Source organism: Osmia bicornis, chromosome 1 (genome assembly GCF_907164935.1).
Source record: "Osmia bicornis bicornis chromosome 1, iOsmBic2.1, whole genome shotgun sequence".
NCBI classification, from domain to species: Eukaryota; Metazoa; Arthropoda; class Insecta; order Hymenoptera; family Megachilidae; genus Osmia; species Osmia bicornis.
In genome coordinates, this window is record NC_060216.1 from 16,531,951 (window position 1) to 16,551,649 (window position 19,699).

General features: G+C 32.1%; 3 protein-coding genes across 9 annotated transcripts; 2 read left to right on the forward strand and 1 right to left on the reverse strand.

Annotated features, from left to right (window-relative positions):
- Window positions 1-333: 333 nt before the first annotated feature.
- LOC114871873 lies at window positions 334-7,349 on the forward strand. Of its 6 annotated transcripts, XM_029178413.2 has the most exons (20): window positions 334-421; window positions 1,400-1,641; window positions 1,720-1,753; window positions 2,252-2,373; window positions 2,432-2,577; window positions 2,634-3,455; window positions 3,515-3,669; window positions 3,731-3,770; window positions 3,840-4,007; window positions 4,079-4,214; window positions 4,295-4,501; window positions 4,561-4,695; window positions 4,765-5,093; window positions 5,153-5,223; window positions 5,287-5,619; window positions 5,679-5,946; window positions 6,013-6,089; window positions 6,156-6,375; window positions 6,444-6,877; window positions 7,094-7,349. In XM_029178413.2, the coding sequence occupies exons 2-20, from the start codon at window positions 1,518-1,520 to the stop codon at window positions 7,221-7,223; spliced, it is 3,951 nt and encodes a 1,316-aa protein (XP_029034246.1). In that variant the 5' UTR covers window positions 334-421; window positions 1,400-1,517; the 3' UTR covers window positions 7,224-7,349. The 6 variants fall into 6 exon arrangements, with proteins under 6 accessions (XP_029034246.1, XP_029034242.1, XP_029034244.1 ...); XM_029178409.2 differs by having other exon boundaries at window positions 1,400-1,753; XM_029178411.2 differs by having other exon boundaries at window positions 1,400-1,753; window positions 2,432-2,547.
- Window positions 7,350-7,524: 175 nt separating this feature from the next.
- Window positions 7,525-10,645, forward strand: LOC114871874 (aquaporin-11). Its single transcript, XM_029178416.2, has 6 exons — window positions 7,525-7,579; window positions 7,755-7,962; window positions 8,341-8,568; window positions 8,819-9,093; window positions 9,311-9,449; window positions 9,802-10,645. The coding sequence occupies exons 3-6, from the start codon at window positions 8,391-8,393 to the stop codon at window positions 9,996-9,998; spliced, it is 789 nt and encodes a 262-aa protein (XP_029034249.1). The 5' UTR covers window positions 7,525-7,579; window positions 7,755-7,962; window positions 8,341-8,390; the 3' UTR covers window positions 9,999-10,645.
- A 1,469-nt stretch (window positions 10,646-12,114) lies between these two features.
- Window positions 12,115-19,575, reverse strand: LOC114871818 (1-phosphatidylinositol 4,5-bisphosphate phosphodiesterase-like). Of its 2 annotated transcripts, XM_029178271.2 has the most exons (20): window positions 19,167-19,574; window positions 19,030-19,089; window positions 18,762-18,902; window positions 18,613-18,692; window positions 17,854-17,989; window positions 17,492-17,592; window positions 17,238-17,404; window positions 16,398-16,608; window positions 16,075-16,333; window positions 15,748-15,939; window positions 15,476-15,638; window positions 14,879-15,036; window positions 14,570-14,773; window positions 14,264-14,462; window positions 13,918-14,088; window positions 13,712-13,852; window positions 13,360-13,534; window positions 13,070-13,273; window positions 12,653-12,899; window positions 12,115-12,239 (listed from the first exon to the last, which is right to left on the reverse strand). In XM_029178271.2, the coding sequence occupies exons 1-20, from the start codon at window positions 19,335-19,337 to the stop codon at window positions 12,171-12,173; spliced, it is 3,249 nt and encodes a 1,082-aa protein (XP_029034104.1). In that variant the 5' UTR covers window positions 19,338-19,574; the 3' UTR covers window positions 12,115-12,170. The 2 variants fall into 2 exon arrangements, with proteins under 2 accessions (XP_029034104.1, XP_029034103.1); XM_029178270.2 differs by lacking the exon at window positions 12,115-12,239 and having other exon boundaries at window positions 12,246-12,899; window positions 19,167-19,575.
- Between the last annotated feature and the right edge of the window lie 124 nt (window positions 19,576-19,699).

Sequence of the window (19,699 nt, forward strand, 5' to 3'; positions counted from 1 at the left end):
GCTGCAAATTTTTGAATTTCTATGTTGCTAAATTTAAAAGTTAGAAAATTAGAAATCTCCGGCTGTTGAATTTTCACTTTTTAAATTCTAAGCTTTCAAATTTCAGTTTCTCGTACATTTAATTTAAATAATAACATTAATTTTAAATAACCCATACTAAATATTCCATCTTCCAAATTTCGCGCCACAAATGTCTTAGAAAACCGGAGCCGGAAACCAAGCTTCGGTGACGCAGTGGCGTAATCTTTTGCGGTCTGTCGGTTGCTTTGCGATTCTTTCACATAAACGGTAACGTAAAATGGCGAATTGTAGTTGTTATTTACTTCTACGGATCTTCACAAAATAATTACAATAAAAAATCCAAGAAATATCCATTGCCCAAGAATTCATCACTGCGTATTAACTTCTTACGCAAACGATTGTAAGTATTACGGTTGTCAGTTAAAGAATAAAAAATTTCTAATGTGTGCACTAGACATCGGTTCATATCCAACTCGGTATTTCCGCATGTTTTTCCTATGAAATTAACAATTAAGCCGCTTTCCGTTATAATTAAAAAAAAATCTTCTTTTTGTTATTTTATTATAACATTTACGCAAAGTAGTCGCATTTTTCCAAGAAGGTTATAATAATAATCTCAAACAATTTTATCGTTCATCCTGCATGTTGGAATATTCAATTACTAGTATATTATATATCACAATAATTTGTCAATTTTATATATATATGTATATATATACATTGTTATTTCTGTTTTGTAATCTATTTTTCTAACAAATATTGATTTCTTATTTCATTTTCTAGGTTATGGTTATTAGGAATTTAAATATTTTATTTATAATCACTGTGTTAATAACAATGTTGGGAATAACGATATAATTCATTTTTAGCAGATTTGAATTGAAATTTGCATCACATGCTGTGTTAAAAATTTTTAGCTTGTTCAGTACACATCTATTATGTAAATGCATAAAATGAGTTTCATTACAGTTTATTCTAACTTTTGTACAAGTAGCTTTTTCTATGATTTAAAGTTCATGCGTATTCTCCCTTATTTAAATTTCTGATTATAAAATTTACTTTCATTGAAACTTTAAGTTTTAATACTGTACGAGAATACGTATCACGTACTCAATTATGGGACGTATCTTATACTGTGTACAAATATTAAACTTCAGTAATAAATTTTCCCATTAATAACTTTGCATGCTAATTGCAAGTCTTTGAAGCACATGTTGTATATAAATCCTCAAGTTTAATTTTCACTCATATAGTAAGTTAGGGCATTGTTAAATATCTATGGGAGACTACTTAAGAAGTTAATGTCTCATTATTTATTTTTATTTTTTTTTTAAATGCATACCAGAAATCCTGAGTAATTGTAAATTATTTTTACTAGGTTTTATTGTGCTGATACCACAGATATGATATTGATGGACTGGTGTAACCAAGTGTAGTATTGATATCGATTTTAATCTCCATTGATCATATTGGCAAGGGTTTGAGTCTTGAATAATATGGCACAGTATTTTAATTTTGTGACTAATGCCAGTGGTACGTTAACGCTTGAAGAGGTACAGAGAATTTGTTCAGCTGAGGGACAAAGCGTACAATTAGTCGTTGAGGATATAAATAATGATGGTAACAGTTGTCAGCAATTATTGACTTACACCAGTGCACCACAAGAGCAACCAATATTTTCACAGCATATTAACTTAGGAAGTCAAATTTCTACATCACAATTGGAGCAAGGGTAATTTGTTGCGCATGCATTACAAGTAGCTGTGTGGTATATTTGAGGAGAAAAGAAGGGGTATTGATGCTGGTCACTATTCAAAATTCAGCATGCTATTGAATATACATTTTCATACACAATTTTTCAAGTGAAACTGTATAATTTCGTGTGTATACATTTAAATTAAAATTAAACCCCACCAAATACTTCTTAAGATAGTCTTCTAATTACAACAAAGTCATTTAATAGTTACTGTACACGTGTGCCTCAAAGAAACACTTTATAGTTAATTTAAATAATGTAAGCATGTCTGATGCGCATCATATAAACATACGTACCTGTAAATGTAATTTTCTTCATTAGAAATTAATACATTATGAAAGAACATCTGTGTAATATTATTTTATATTTATTATAATTAGTGTTACATTAAAATACCAATGCACCTCCTTTCTTCCTCATTCTTTAACTAACAATAATACTCCTAAATATCTAACATAACAAATTTCTTTCCAGACAGAGTGTTTTTATAATTAAAACAAATACAAACGAATTAGCTACATCTGAAGGAATACTAAAGTCTGCAACAGTAAATGCTAACAATATAGGTAGGAATATCGTAAGCGTAGATAATAAAGGTAAATTTGAATACCTAGAAGATTAATAACAAAAGTTATAAGGAAAATACTTTTACAGATTGCAACAATGATGTGCAACAAATACGATGGATAAAAATGCAAGAGAATAGTATTAATGTAAATACAGTATCGAAAGAAGGTGTGCTCATATCAGAGAAAACTCAGACTGCCAATGTAAATGAAAATCAAAATAATTCTTCGCAAGTAAGTACAAACATCTGCCCATAAGTTTTGAATAAATTAATTGTATATTTGTTTAGGCTCTTCTGCATAGTTTGTGCGAATTGGACAGTGGACTTCTAAAAAGGAAACCGCTACGATCATACCCAAACAGAAATCGATGTTCAACTGGAACATCATCCATCTCTGATAAAACGAATATCTCAAACACCATAGGAATCCCAATACAGAATATTAATGTGTCTAGCATTAAGACAAATACCCCTTACAACAAGTCAGTCAGTCCTATTGGACAGAATGTGACACAAATTCCTACGCAAGTACATTCTTCTCTGGGCACGATTCATAGCAGACCTCAAGCTCGCACCTTAATGTCAAAGACTCCTGCGAAGCTGCTGCAGCCTAAGATGGAACAGACGAGACTAAAGCAGATGCCGAATCAGAGACAAGCGCAGAATGATCAAAGACTGCAAGGGAATGCGCAGCGACTAGCACAGGGTTCATTAAACAGTTCACAGCGGCAACAAACTCCACAGAGACAAGTGTTACCCTCATCCCCATTACAATTTCAGAAAACAGTCTCCCCACAGAAGTCTCAATACGAACAATCATCCTCACTATCAACGTCTCAGAACATGCACAGCACCATGGAAGTTGACTCTCTAGAGACTTCATCACTTCAAGATACAAGTTTCTCGTCACAGACTGATTCAGAAAACAGTTCATCGGAAAGTATCGCTTTTCTTCAAAAAGTTATTCGCAATCCAATGGACACAATAGTTCAACATCAAATTAAAGGAAATACCGCGAAAATGCTGGTTATGTTTTCTAATGGCGAGCAGAGATTAATTACGTTTGATATACCAAACGAGGATTGCACCGTTCAGGATTTATTAGAACAGGTAATTGCAGTGATTATTAATAGAAGTTTGATGAGAATTATAAAATTGTTTATTTACAGGCAAATATTACATTCTGTGGAACGACAAATGTTTCTTTGGTTTCTGATCCAACATTGGGTATCAATTATATTGTCGAAGCTGGATCTAACACATCACATGATGTACCCGAGCATGACAGTTCACAGGAAAATTTAAATAATTTAGACTCCCCGAGGTAAATTTTCTGATGAATTAATTTTTATTGAATTTAAATATTATAATATTGAATATTTTAGGTCACCCGATGAGAATAGTAATCCTGTCCAACAAAACGAAGTAAGTTGAAAATTAATTTAAATTTTGTTGTTTAATTAATTTCAATTTAATATGTTTAATGTGCCGTAGGAGGCTATATTCGTCGAAGGAATGTTAGCAGTCTGTTCCCACTGCGGTATCAGTTCTCTTGATTTCAATCGGTGCCAGAGATGCAAAAGAAAATTATCGAAGGAAGTAAAATCCATTCCGATGACCATGGGTGTACAAGAAAAAAAAGAAACAATGATTTCTGTTGACGTAAGAATTAAAAACCAGACATGAAAATTTATAATGTTGAATTTTATGTATCATTGTGCAAATGTTTCCAGAGTTTTTATAAGAAAAACAATGAGCGGAACTCATCTGCAAAGTTAGAGAAATTAGAAAGGGATGGTGCTGTTTATAAGCGAGGAAGGGGAAGAGGGAAAGGTGTAACGAGAACCAGGCCTATTCACAAAGAACCAGGTAGAAAAATAATATGATTAAAAAACTAATATCGTTGTTTTAAATGTCTTACGCAATGTACATACGCATTTCTTGTTTAGAATGTTTAACAATATCGTCTGACGAAGAGGAGGAAGGTAAAATGAAGAAATTGGAGAGCTCTAATAACAGTACATGTTCGCATGATACAAGTAATAATTTTAGCGAAGATCTGGACACGATTCTGGAAAAGGAACCAGTAATTACAAACAATTCTATTTCTAGCACAAGTTCTGATTACGCCATGGAGACTGAAAACATAGTTAGAGGTACATATTTATTAAGATTATGTATTAAGATACAGAGAATACATATAAACATCTTTCAGATAATTGTTCTCAAGCTCTGCACACTAGTATAGTGTGTCGAACAGTACGGATAGGTTCTTACAAATATATTCCTCGAGAGAAAGTAGTAATCTCACAGAACGGAGTAAGATTTGGTGTACCTTTATTAGAAGATGGTAAATTTAACTTCAATAAGAAAAATCGATAAATAATAACAGAATTATACATGTATACGTACATTTCAGATCAAAGCTTTGTAACATTAGAAATTAAATTACAAAACATAGTGAGAGTATTAGTTCATTTCGGGAAGTCGATGCCAGTGCTTTTCTTTTACACATCCATTAACAGTGGAGCAATGATCCGTGAGTTGTTAGGGATGCAGGATCCGAAGGGACCGTACTACGATCCGGCTGGAAAAGACCTCACGCATAAAAGAATAACTCTACTGCCAGAAAAATGGTCTGAGGAATCTAAAATGGCATTAAAGGATTTGTTTTCGTACAGAAACCTGTTGGTTGAGTTGAACGCGAAAGAGGCGAATGATATCCTTGTACGAGCCTCACCAAAAGACGTACGTATGCAATAACTTATAATTAATTCTAATTACATTTACATTTGTATAATTCACAGATTCTGAATTCATCGAAGAAAGGAGAGCAGACAGGGACAGCTAATTCGAATGCCAATGGAGGAATACAAACGTAAGTAACCAAATTAAACATGTACACATAATCTGGGTATTAATATAAAATTATTATTTGTAGGATAACTGTATATCCCCCACCACCAGCGAAAGGTGGCATAGCAATTAACACTGAAGACTATCTATGCCTTGGAGAGGATCAATTTTTAAACGATGTAATCATAGACTTCTATTTGAAATACTTAACATTGGAAGTCTTGTCGGAGCCTGACCAACACAGAACCCATGTATTTAGTTCATATTTTTATAAACGATTAACAAGTCCCCACACTCAGGCGGTAGAAAGCAACGTACCTCTGTCTCCAGCTGCCAAGAGGCATGCGAGGGTGCAAAAGTGGACAAAGAATGTCAATATATTTGAGAAGGATTTTATCATAATTCCTATCAACGAACAGTAAGTATTTATTCGTTCTCCAAATTGACTGCAAATATTTAGTATGCATATCATTACAGCGCTCACTGGTTTCTGGCCATTATTTGTTTCCCCGGATTAGTGGGTGAAGTTCCTCCACAGATTGTACGGAGCCAGGAGAATGATGTTCGCAAGACTGTACATAAAAGTAAAAGGCTAAAGGAGGTTAAGCTCCAGACTGTTACGATTGGTAGTACTACTCTTACACCAGTGACTACTACTATTACTATAGATCAACCCGACGATGGTTCGGAGAGAGATGAAGCCGAAGGCGATGACGAAGAGATGGAGATGGATAGCGAAGATGATGTAAGTTCATCGTAAACACTTAATTAATTGTATTAATTGTTTCATGTCACGAATTTTTAAATGTAGGATGAATCTGAATCTACGGAGAACAAAAACGTACCAAAAGTGGAAGAGTATGTGCCACTGGAAACTACGGTTAAAGTGTAAGTAATTAAATGTAAAATAATAATTATAAGATTTGTTTTATATTTTTGTTATATTTTATTTAGACCATGCATATTGATATTTGATTCCCTTGCGGGAGCAAGTAGATCGCGTGTAGTAGCTACATTAAGAGATTATTTGAGTTGCGAGTACGTTGCTAAAATGGGAAGCGAAAAAGTATTTTCAAAGGATACTATTAAAGGAGCCTCGTTGAAAGTTCCTCAGCAATCAAATTTTACTGATTGCGGATTGTACGTGTTGCAGTATGTCGAGAGTTTCTTTCAAGTAAGTTGAAATTTTATTAGGTCTTTAAAGAAAGGTAATAATAATTACAATATTAACTTTTCATTCAGAATCCCATTAAAGATTACACATTGCCAATAAAAACCCTGAAGAACTGGTTCGAAGAGATAGTAGTGACGAGAAAACGTGAAGAATTATCGAAACTATTAATTAAGTTAATGAATTCAACCAAAGGAGATAAAACTATTAATATACCAGTGGTTAACTTTCCTACGCAAGACGGTAAATTGAAAGCAAAGCCTGAAAATCAAGTGGATGCGAAATCACTGAAATCAGACACAGACGATAAGAAAAAGCCTACGTTAGAGGGGGAGAATCGTGTTAGTAATAATCTGCCAAATCAAACGGAGAATACCGAAGCAACAACTGATATAATGAATAAAACTATGTACCAGATCATTCCTTATCCTCCATGTACAAGTTCCAGTTCGATTGAAAACAATTCACCGGAGATGTTTAATCAGTCTAAAACTCCTCATCAGAGGTAAATTTCATATGGTATAGCACTTTCTGTCCTATCTGATCACGCATGCGCATTAACACAATAAATATAATGTTTCATAATATAATATTATATTTAGACAAGGACAGAAGGAGCCTATAACGGTCTCTTTCTTTCCTATGCGGCATTCGCTCATACATTCTATGTTAAAATTAATTGTTTTTGTATTTCATGATAATTTTTATTTTTCCTTTTTAGATCGCCAAGTGAAACGATGTCTTATTTAAAATCGAAACGAATTCCCAGGTTAATGTTAAGAACAGAGAATCAAGATGACCCCCAAGCGGCGAAAAAGCACAAAGGAGAGTCCTTTGATTCTTGTAAATAAATGTTACTTTCTTTTTATAATGATAAAGTTAGCCCACATTCATAAACAGACATGGAATCATTTACCTATGTAATAAATGTAGTTAACACTTCATAAAACAAATAAAAACATTCAATCATAACTGTATCATATTTGTATTTTAATTCATAATCGCCCAAAGTTGAGTCATGAGCAGTCATCTGCTCGCGAAAGAAAGCTGCTAGAAATATAAAAACGTAAAAATTTTGGAAATTTAGAAGTATAGAAATTTTAAATTTCCAAATTTTTAAAGTTGGCTATTCATCAGTGCCCGCAAGTGCCCGCTACTTGCACGCCTGGGGAATCGCGCCCTGATGGGTGCCAATTACCCATCACCGGTCAGTCGAAAGCAGGAACTACTTTCCAACATTATTTTACTCATTTTTATAATTTATAAGCTCAATCCAAAATAAAATATAAAAAATTCATCTTATCAATATCTTGTCTTTATCTTATCAATATATATATTTATATATTCGTCTTAATCAAATAATGTTTGTATTTTATTTAAAGGCGATGTCAATGCTCAAGCAAGAATAATTTGGGCGAGCAGCTATTTAAAGTGACGCGACATATCCACGCAGACATATTCAATTACAGTCGCCAGTTTTAAATAACTGCTCGCCAAAGAAAGCAAAGGATCAAGAAATAAGTGTTCGTGTTGTATTTTTTATTGGAAAAGAGATGATATAAAAACGAGTATTATTCGATGATCTGACACGTAAGTTTACGGTGACATTCTATCCCCACTAGATTCGTTTGAAACCTATCCCGATGAATGATTGTGTACCGTTGCATAATATCCTGCTTTCAACTGGCCACATACCTTACAACGTTAGCATTTAATGACTTGTAAAATCAAATGAATTTTATCTCCTTATTGTTGCATTCATTTTTATTTTTTTTATAGAGTAATCTGATAATAGTTGTCTAAATATATGAAATTTTGAAAAATATTATAAACGTATTATTTGATTTTAAAAATCTGACAGCTTCTTTTTTTTTTTAATAAATTAAAAAAATATATTGATTACCAGAATATTGATTACATAAAGTTTTTTTAAAAATGATTACGTGATGATTTTCCAATTATTTTCAGTTTTCATTTTGTAATACCATTGATTTTGTATATATTATACGTTCAACATTATGGCAACGATAATTGCCTTAGCAGTATCAACATTATATATTGTATTTACAAGTCTCATAGCTTATTGGATGAGAAAATATACAGAGTATTATATACGGGATCCGTTTGTAAGATCCCTATTTTTAGAAGGCATTGCTACTGGTGAACTATGCGGAGCGTGCTTCGAACTCATAATAAGTAAGTTAATCATTAAATGGGAGATTTGTTGTCTTTGGGATGGCCAAATATCTTTTTCTTTCATATTGAGTGAGAATAATTTAGTGATGGGATACAAAGAAATTCAAGTAACTCATTGAAAGTCCTAAAATTCTTAAGCCCTATTTCTTCTTATCGTTAATTACATTTCGTAATTATATTTTACCAGTCTCATAAGATGAATAAATTAATAAAAATATAATTGAATACATACATGTACATTAAATCGTAGTTGCGGATAATTGGGGTGTCTCCATGTACGGTCTATATTTATTCCTCCTAACAATTTGGTGGTCGAAAAATTGGGGTGATGCCACCGCTTGCCCCTACACGCACATCGAGGACGTTGTCGAAGGGCAGAAATCAGTTCGCGATGCTTTTCTTTTAATATGGGCTGAATTAGTCGGTGGTCTTGTCGTTTTTAGATACATTCAATTACTTTGGGCATTGGAAATTGTTTCCACGCACAAGAATAGGGCATTCGAAGATTGTACTACTGACCTACAAGTGAGTACAATCAATAATTTTTAAACATTGATTGTGTCATTATACAGGCTTCAAATTATAATAATTCAATGATTTAAATTCAATTAAAAACATTATGGCTTCTGCAGATTAGGGGAATTAACCCTTTCACTGTAGAAGATGACTTAACAGATATTGCAACGGTGAAAGGGTTAAAACGTATTATATTTTTTATCACAATTTTTCTTTTCTCTCCAAGGTGCCAGTGATATTCGGAGCATTCATCGAATGTGTGGCAACTTGTGTATACAGAGTGGTCTCCCGTGGTTTAAGTGAAATAAATTCCAAGTTCAGCGTTATTATTGATTCTTTTATTGGAACAAGTTTGGTTATTGCAGGTTTGATGAATATTTATTAATTATCTATACGTATTTTACTAATTCCATAAATATATGCAGTTTTTCAATTAAATTCTCCAATAAGTTTGTGCTACTTTTAATATTTAACAAATTTTTGTTCTAAATCTTTAACAAAAAATTCTGGGGCCTCTCACCATTGTGTTAATAATTGCAAAGTATCAGTTCTATTGTTAATAATTATAGAAACTAATGTTCCTCTCAAAACATTTGTTTAAAGAAACCATTAGTGTTCGCCATTAGACGTTAGAAACATCAATTACACCTTGTATTTACAAGAAAACGTTAGTTGATGTTCTTACTGACATTCCATCTATTTTCATACTGATTTCAGCCTTCGATTATTCCGGCGGTTACTTTAATCCAGCGTTAGCGACCGCCTTGAAATACGGATGTTTGGGAACATCTTTTATGGAGCACGTGATTGTTTACTGGGTCGGTGCATGTGCCGGTTCCATTGCCTCTTTACGAGTTTATAGACATCCGTTTATTCAAAACTACGTGGAACAACATAAGGAGAAAACGCTTTGAACCTGGATTGTATACGTAGCCTTTTGTGTTCACTTCTTTCGTTGTTTATTTTACATAGCGGTCCCTTTTACGGCCGTATAACGTTGTACTTAGAGTAGCATGTATGTACTTCCGTTTTTCTAATACCATTGAGATTATTACAAAAATAAGTATATTTAATGAGTCACAAAAATATCCAAAATAATTTTAATTTTTAAAGTTGACGGATACAAATGGTGTGTGGTGATTTACCCAAGTGGGACTGAAGGTGTTAAGATCTATTTTGCACCCAAGTGTACTTTCAATTGAAATTAATATTTTGCAGTGAATCATATATATGTAAATATGATAATATTTGAATAGTTTCGTGATTCATTGGATAGATACATTTACGCACAAACAAATTTATACGGTATTATTATTATTATAGATTTTATTGCATATTTATGGAAAATTTAAGGTACAAAATTTTGAGTTCAAATTAGGATAAATTACTGTATCTAGTTATTAATGCATGATTAATATGATTTTTGGCGATGCATCCTTCTTTTTAATAACGCGAAAACATGTCTGTAAGTGACGCTGAGACGTTGTATGTACCACAGTATCGATCGAGCATCAAATTTTTGTTAAAAATTCAAAGTAAAGATTATTTGCGTTAACTTTAAGACGTTCGTTGAATGATGACCACTTGATTAGCGCCAGAGTCGGTCGCCGTGGGGTTTTAGTCAATAGGAATCTGACACTTCCCCGCCACCCTGCCTCAGGGGTCGGCGGGGGGGTCTTATGCAAGATTTCCTCACGTTAAAAAAAAGAATAAAATCCTTTACATCTCTGCATCCCTTACATCCCTGCATTCCTTACATCCCTGCATTCCTTAAACCCCCGCATTCCTTACACCCCCGCATTCCTTACATCCCTTTATCATTTACATCCTTGAAAAAACGCTTTCGGCGTTCGTAACAGCGCCCTCTAGTGGAGAAAAAAGAACTAAAGAACAATTAAATTTAGCGCCATCTGGTTTTTGAAAAAGGAACTAAATCAAGCAGAGATTTGGACCCTCTAGCGGCAAAAATGTGAACTAAAATCTCGACCTCGAATCAGCGCCATCTGGTTTTTGAAAAAAGAACTAAATCACGCAGAGATTTTGGCCCTCTAGCGGCAAAAATGTGAACTAAAATCTCGACTTCGAATCAGCGCCATCTGGTTTCAGAAAAAGGAACTAAATCACGCAGAGATTTTGGCCCTCTAGCGGCAAAAATGTGAACTAAAATCTCGACCTCGAATCAGCGCCATCTGGTTTTTGAAAAAGGAACTAAATCACGCAGAGATTTTGGCCCCCTAGCGGCAAAAATGTGAACTAAAATCTCGACTTCGAATCAGCGCCATCTGGTTTCAGAAAAAGGAACTAAATCACGCAGAGATTTTGGCCCTCTAGCGGCAAAAATGTGAACTAAAATCTCGACCTCGAATCAGCGCCATCTGGTTTCAGAAAAAGGAACTAAATTTTACAAAAATTTAAATTTATAATTATTTCTCGAGACTGTACTTACCTTTACTTACCTTTACTTACCTTTACTTACCTTTACTTCGCTTTACTTACCTTTACTCGAACCAGTGGCCATAAGTATTTTATTTATAATATACTTATTATAAGGGTTGAAAGGATACAAGTGATGCAGGGAGAATTCAGGAGTGTAAGGGATACAGAGATATAAATGGTACAGAGATGTAAGGGATGCCGAGGTATAAGGAATGCCGGAATATACGAGAAGTAGGAATATAGGGAATGTAATGATATAAGGGATACAGGGATGTTAAGGATGCAGACATGTAAGGGATGCAGTGATAAAGGGTTGGACCTCGTGAGGCCCTTAAAGACAAGAAAATAATAAATAACTGGGAAGGTTGAGCCCTTCGGGGCGTTCCACTAGTATAGTATAAGATATGTATATATTGGAATGAAATTTTGATCAATAAATTAATATATGTCTTTAATTCTGAAATATTACTGTCCTGAATTTTGACGGCATTAATATAATTCTTAAAATTTGTATAAAATATAAATATTTGTATAAATAGTTAAATGTATCTTAATAAAAAATGGCATATAAAAGGAAGAAATTTTCAAGAAAAATATTTTTTTCATATCAATTATTAACTCCCTTTTTTTTAAATAAAAAAATTAACAATTTACACATAGAATTCTGTTTTAGAAGACAAATCGTATTGAATAGCTTCATTCTTGTACATTTCAATAGCCTGCAACAGAAATGTGTATTATGACTTCATTCTAAAAGTTATCTTTGATCATTTTTCTCTCCTAAACCATGAATTAAATAGAAAATCTGTGAGTTGCTTCACATAGCTTATTCTGAAGAGTGTGCTAAAAGAGGCCCATTGTTAGATAGCTGTAGTTCTGCCACTTTGTTGACTGTAGAAAATCCAAAAATACTTTTACATAGTTTAAGAAATATACAAAAAAATGTATATAACAGGTTTTCTATTCACCCATGATTTCTTCAGAAAAACTTATCAAAAATAATTTCGATTTTTCAGGTTCAATAATGATGCTTCATAACAAAATATTAATAATTAATTTCTTACCAATCATCTTCCAGGTAGCTAAAACCTAAAATAAAAATTAATATTCTAGATAAAATGATCAAGTTTACCGCGTCAATTTCGCCATCCAATTCTGCCACTTGTTTCTCATGAGTGACTTTCAATTTCTCTTTTTCTCGTCCTTGTTTGATCTGCACGGTTTTCCTTTCTTGCATGAATTTCTTTGTATTCTGTTCTTTCTTTTCACGGAGACGACGATCTTTGTCTCCTTTTGTTTTTAACGCTTTGTCGTTCATTACTTCTTTAGCCGTCTCCACTGACATTTTTACTTGGTTCGCGTTCATTTCTTTGATGTCTCTGAAAACCAAAAAGGTAACATGTAATAACTGTTCATTTATAATTTAAAAAAATCGAAGAAATTTAATTGTAATTTTGAATCCTGTTTTAATTTCATAGAAAAATTGATGATGCATTTTAATTTCAAGTATATGTTGAAGATAAGAAATACATATACAAAACGAACGAACTTGTCATGTTTTGTCTGTAATTGTTTAACTTGCGTAGCTTGGACGACTTCAATTAATTTCTTGAATTCCTCTCGACCACTTTCCGTGTGACCTTTTAACATCTCCCATTCTTCCTTCCTTTGGCGTTCCACCATGGCTGACCATTGTGCGGTTTGTTCACTTATGACCTTTTTTACATTGGCGTCGTTGACCAACGCATTTTTACTAAAATGTAAGATTCATTATTGGCATTATCTAGAAGGATTCAAAGTGTTGAGTAATTTTTCAAATGATATGATTTAAATGCGTACTCTTTTCCTTTTACTAATTTTTCAATGGCAGTACAATGATTCTTTTGCATCGTCTGTCGTTCCTTTAAATGCTTCTTCCTCATCGTATCAAGTTCCTTTTGCTGCTTCTTCCCTTGTTTATAGGCTTTTTCTTTTTTCAATGAATCCACTGTGATTGGTTCTGCTTTAAACTCCTCTGAAAATTGCAATAAATTAAATTGATTTCATTCAATCTCGAGACTATCAGGAGAACCCGAAGAAACGCAACTTTCAGTAAACGATTCAACCGGAAATAATTAAAAAACTCGGTCCGCAACAGAAATCTCTTTGATGGTGCCAAATGAAATTTGCTTATAAAAAAAGTGCTGTATACCCTTTTTAGCTTTCTCTTCTTCCTTCTTCTTCGCCTCAGCTTTTGCGTCCGTTTGCTCGATTCCAAGTCCTTTCATGGTCTCCGCTTGTTTTTCCGCTCCCTTGCTGAATGCACCCGGGTCGGACAGGGCGGCCATGAAGTCTAGAAAAGCACAGCTCGAGGATCACACTTCTAGATTTCTATTTTTGAAACGGAACATGGTATACCTTCGAATCCATCGGGCACGTAAATCTTCAGCTCAATGTTGCAGAACAACATCGGCAACGCCATAGGGAAATTCGCCTCGGTTTTCAAGGATATGTGTCTATATCCGGCCTGAAGACCGTCTAATGGTAATATACGTTGCCCCAGTAATTTGCCACTTTCTTCGTAGACACCTTTATTCATTAATTAGATTAATTAATTCTCTTTTGATTTCATTTTTAATGTCATTAAACGAATGAAAAATTATTCTTTCAATACACGAAGTTCTTTTATTTGAGAAATAGAAATTTAACTTTAAGTTAATATCCCTGTTAATTGCGTGTTAATTACGTTGGAAATTTGAATTACCAAATCTAAGAACAGCCAAGTCCGGAAGTACAACTTTTCGGAAGAGAAAGGGTTCTTCATTGTAAACTGGATTCAAACCATTTGCAGGAACCATTCTAGTTCTGAATTCCTTTTTAATGGTGTCTGCTGGTAAACCGTACATATCTACTTCTACATATGTGCCCACTTTTTTATCTGATAAGAATTGTCCAGCTATCACCTGATAAATATAAGATTATTATTATTATTTAATAATATAACATACGATTTAACATTCTATAAAATAAATAATATTTATATAATAGTACTTTTATAAAGAAAGTTTACCCGGACAGAACACTGAGCAGTGATAACACCATCCACGTCCTCAGAAAAGGGATCAAAAATCTTGTCAGGTCTCCTCATGAAATCAGGTTTCAATAAATACCCGGTTGTTGCATTATACTCAAATTTTCCTTGATTAAGTTGCATAGGTAAATCAGGTGTTTGAAAATTCAATGCCACCATTTGACAGCCAGCGTTCCAGAATACCTGAAGGAAGATTCATTAATTTAAAAAATGGGCAAAAATCCTGCAGGAATTTACGTACATTATGTATATTAAATTTTTATCGTAATTAAAAAATGAATCACTTACTTGTGGCATATAATTTGAGGAATCAGCCCTAGTACCTTTTGGATAGATTCTACTCATCTGACGTTTGTTATAATTAACAAACTCCACTGCATTAGTTTTTAGATAGTTAAGTGCAGCAGTCTCGGAAAACGAGGACATATTGTGATGGATATTTTTTTCTGCAATAATAATAGCACTCGTGTTTTTTCTCTGACAAATATGCTGTCTCTACTATGACTGTAAAATGTTAGTTTTACAACAGATAGTGCATATGAAAGGTAAGCTATTTAACTACGTCAATGATTCTCAACTTATTTTGATTTTATATAAAAATTTAGAGACACGACAATTTTATAGAAGAATAAATAAAAAATTAATAAAATTATATCTCAAATTTTTGACAAAATAAATTTAAATAAAAAAATGAAGCTATTGATTTTTTAAATAATACATCTTAATACTTGTTCGATTTAGAAAAATAAAGATTATTATAAAAATAATAGTACAAACGGTCTTTTATATAAATAAGACGTATTGTTAACAAACGGTACGAAGGTACATAATAATATATTCAAGTTTATCGAAAATATAATAAGATGAAAAAAAAGGTCTACGTACTTTCAGCAGTTTCAAAGCTTTGAAATTTAATAGGTTGAGCATAATTAATCATCGAGGAGAGCCATGGATGCACTGCCATAGTACTACCACTATACTGAATCGGAGGTGCTTCACCTTCGGCACCTTCTTCACCTGGTGGAGCTCCTTCAGCTGGTACTTCTTCCTGAAATATTAAAAAAAATCTTTTTCAAAAATAAAAGTTTTTAAAACTATGCATGAACGTTTATTTTCGCTGATGAGTTATCAATTTGTAATTTATTTATAACGTTAACCTTGGGTGGTTCCGTTGGCGGAGGAGCAGGAGGTGCATTAGGATCTTCAACAACTTCATCTTTCACCTCAAACTGCCCAGAACGGAATAATTCCAGTTCAACCTTTTCCACCTCTGGTTTCAGTCTTTTGTTTTTTATTAATATCTTTCGTTTCAATGCACTTGGCGGTGGTAGCGGATGTCCGGGTTCAAGCTGCGTCATTTTACTTACGATTACAAATTTGTACGTTTGTCCCTCATTTTTCATTAAAGTTCATAATATTCCTTTTTCTAATATGTTTCAATGATTTTTTTTTTTGTAATTTCAAATGAGTATTATGATACTTACAGGATAATCTTTTATGGGTTCCTTTAGTAACAAATCGCCTAAAATTTCGTCACAGTATTTAGCTAATTTATATTGTTGCTTCATGCAACAATGATTTTCAAAACTCAAAATTATAGGATACTCTGAGGTAACAAATGCAGTATCTCTCAAAGCATATATAACATCTTTGAAAAGAATATCAGTGCACATAGCTTTTCCATGAGTTATAATTGGCTCTTCGTCTTCTCCTTTACCATCCCAGCAATCCAACTCCACGCATCTAATATTTTGTTGAAAAAATGTGATTGAATAATAAATTAAAAAATTTTTTTATAAATAATTACCTGCAACCTGCTAATAATACTTGTCTGTACATTTCAACAGTGCTTTTACCACCGATTTGTCTACCACTCAAATATGTATTGTGACTTGAATTGATATAGTAATGGGCTAAGGGTTGATCCATGTCCATCCATTCTTCTAATTTGTCCAAGAATACAGGGGCGTTTTCATCAGACATTAGATAACGAATGAAGCCATCTTTGGTTAAAGATTCTATACATAAAATGAATATATAAATTTCCAAAATATGTATCTTGAATATTTTTCCATGAATTTATAATAAATTATATTTAATTAAATTTTATTTTTTGTTTTCAAAATGTATAACGTATTAGATACACTATTTTTATACTTTTTTTTACTCTACGTTCCTGTATTTCATTCTTAATTATCTTTCTGATATAATAAATGGAGTATGAATTAAATATTTTTTCGTTCAAACTGGGTTATCACGTATGATAAATACACATTATGCATTCACACGAATTTTTATAAATGTCGTTAGTATAAATCAGGAGACACGTGTACAGTGGAAAATGTTTATTTTATTTCACTGTCCACTGTATTATGTATAACAGAATTTCATGTTTTATATTTTCAGTAGAGAAATAAATTCATAGGATTTATTAAATATTATGCATAATAAATAATTTAAAAAAATTGTATTAAATTATCAGCAGCCCTTGTTACATAATATTCGATACATTTTTTATATTAGGAATATCAATAAAAACTTTAGTATAGTTGTTTTGATTAATCTTTAAGCTTTAAATTGATGTATCAAAAGTGATAAATACTTTTGTGTCATGAAATTATATTAAAATTTTAGAAACACAACTTACTTGCGTTCTTTACTTTATCATCCTGTTCATAATCATTAATAATTTCAATACATCGTTTCTCATCATAAAGAGGATATAAAATTTCATTGAGCCTAGGATCTCTCTGTTTCTCATTCATAAATTGTACTAATTGACCCAGATTTATTGTATCTGATTGTCCTTTTGTACTGAAACACATCGTTATTAGGTACTATTGTATTAACAAGATACATTAGATTTTCAAATAAATTATTTGCAGCACATATAATACTTACAGTGATTGAAATAATTCTTCTATATCATTTCTAGGACAAATTTTGAAGTATAACGTTTTAAATTTATCAAATGTGAAATCCTTTGGTTCCATTTTATCACTCTAAAATTATTTATATTACGGAAATTAATAATACAGTTCAGATATTAATTGCAATTTTAATTAAAAGTGTACGGTATTTTACATTATCCGATAGTAAATCGATTATTATTTATTTTTATACAAAATTGAATTTATTAGTTTTTATATTCCTTATTATATTCTTCCTTTTTTTTCTCCGAAATAATATATGACTATTGGTGATTTTCTTGTAAGGAAAATAGATTAGTATAAGAAGAAAATTAAAGTGGAAAGGAAGCTTACCTTTCCACTAGGCAAACCCAAGTCAGCTAACCCTTGATAAACGAGTTTCTCAGTTTTCCCAGAGGCAAAGGTTTTCGATATAACTTTCACAGGCACTTTTCCTTTAGGATCTACTTGAAAGCTCAATCTCATCCAACTGATTAATAAACATACAAATTGATGTAAAAAGAATTTAGAATGAAATACTAATAAAAACATTAAAGCTATCAATCATATATGAAAATAAATAAATTAATAACATCTTTGTTAATTAAAAGATATTTCGAAGTGAAATATCTAAGCGATTCTTTAAGAATTTTTTTGGAAAAATTCGTGAAGAAAAGAGTAAATCTGTTATATAGTATATGTATTTTGTTGCGAATATCTTTAGCTATACGAGAATATTTTTGAAATCTTTATAGGAAACAAAATGGAGGAGTGACAGCTCCCTCACTGTGGATCTCTTTATCTGCTTTCTTCAAAAGGAGCCATCGTGAGGCAGCTCCAACTCCGCTACATTACTAACTATGTAAAATCCAAAAATATTCTCGAATATTTTAGAAAATGAACAAAAGAATGTATATGTATAAAAGATTTTTTAATTGTTTCATGATTTAAGAGGAAAAAAATGATGAAAAGTAACTTTGATTTTTCAGAACCAGAACGATGTAAATTCTTTGATGATGGTTCTACATATAATCTTGCATTAAACATTCAAAAATTCTATTTTATGTATTTATCGATATAATTATTAATAAAAGTAAAATAAGTAATACTTACTGTTTCATTAATTGAATCGTCGGGCAAACGTTTGAAGCTTTAGTGTTGTGCGTAATTAATCGCAAACCAGCTTGCCAATCCTTCATAAATTAAATATTCAATTTTAGAATTTTATTACATAATTTATTTTTGTTATTAATATTTATTACCTTGGCTGTTTGTGCGTCCGCACAGACAATGTGCTGATAATGAATGTTAGTATAATCGATACCAGAACATATTGTTAAACTTTTCTGATCTATGTCCTCCATAGACCCATGCTTACTTATCTTATTACATAATTTAGGATCCTGAAGAATTTTAAATAACCGAAAAATTATTTCATTGGGATTGAATTCAATTTATAATTTTATATAAACTGATAATTATAGGGGTGCGAATTATCTACTATTAATTACAATTTAATTTATGGTTTACCTTTGGTGTGCCACCATAACGAATATCACTCACTTGGGCTAATTCTATCACATCACCATCCTAAATAAAAACTTTTTAAATTACTAATTACTTATAGAAAATGAATATCTTATTTCTAAAATGCTTTTTTACAATACCTTGCCATCGCTTTTCCAATAAACAAAGAACCCATATTCATCAACTTTAAATAAACAATTCGGTTCATATTCGGTGGTTTCTTTATCTTCAAACCAACGATCAAATGTTGAACCATTTTTCAATAATTCTGGCACTTCAATTTGCCAATTGAATTCGAATTTCTTTGTCATGTTTATTTCAACTTTCTTGTATAATTGTCGACTATCTTGTTCAGCCGACAAAGGAAAGGGGTAGTTTGAACTGAACTCGTGAGTGCACGACACTCAAATGACTAGATTCTCCAGCGAATTTTTTCTTTTAGAGCTGCATAATGTAATTAGCCAAATCCAATTTAACGTATGGGGATTCACTTGGTAGTAAAGGTTTTCATGTAAGTTATATAAGTAATTGCACGTGTAAAAGCACACGTGCATAGGAAATTAATTTTATTATTTAGAAATATGAATTTTTATAAAAAGAATAATATTTTTTTGAAAATGTTTGAGAAATTTGAACGTCATTGTAATTTTCATAAATTACATTTTTATATTAA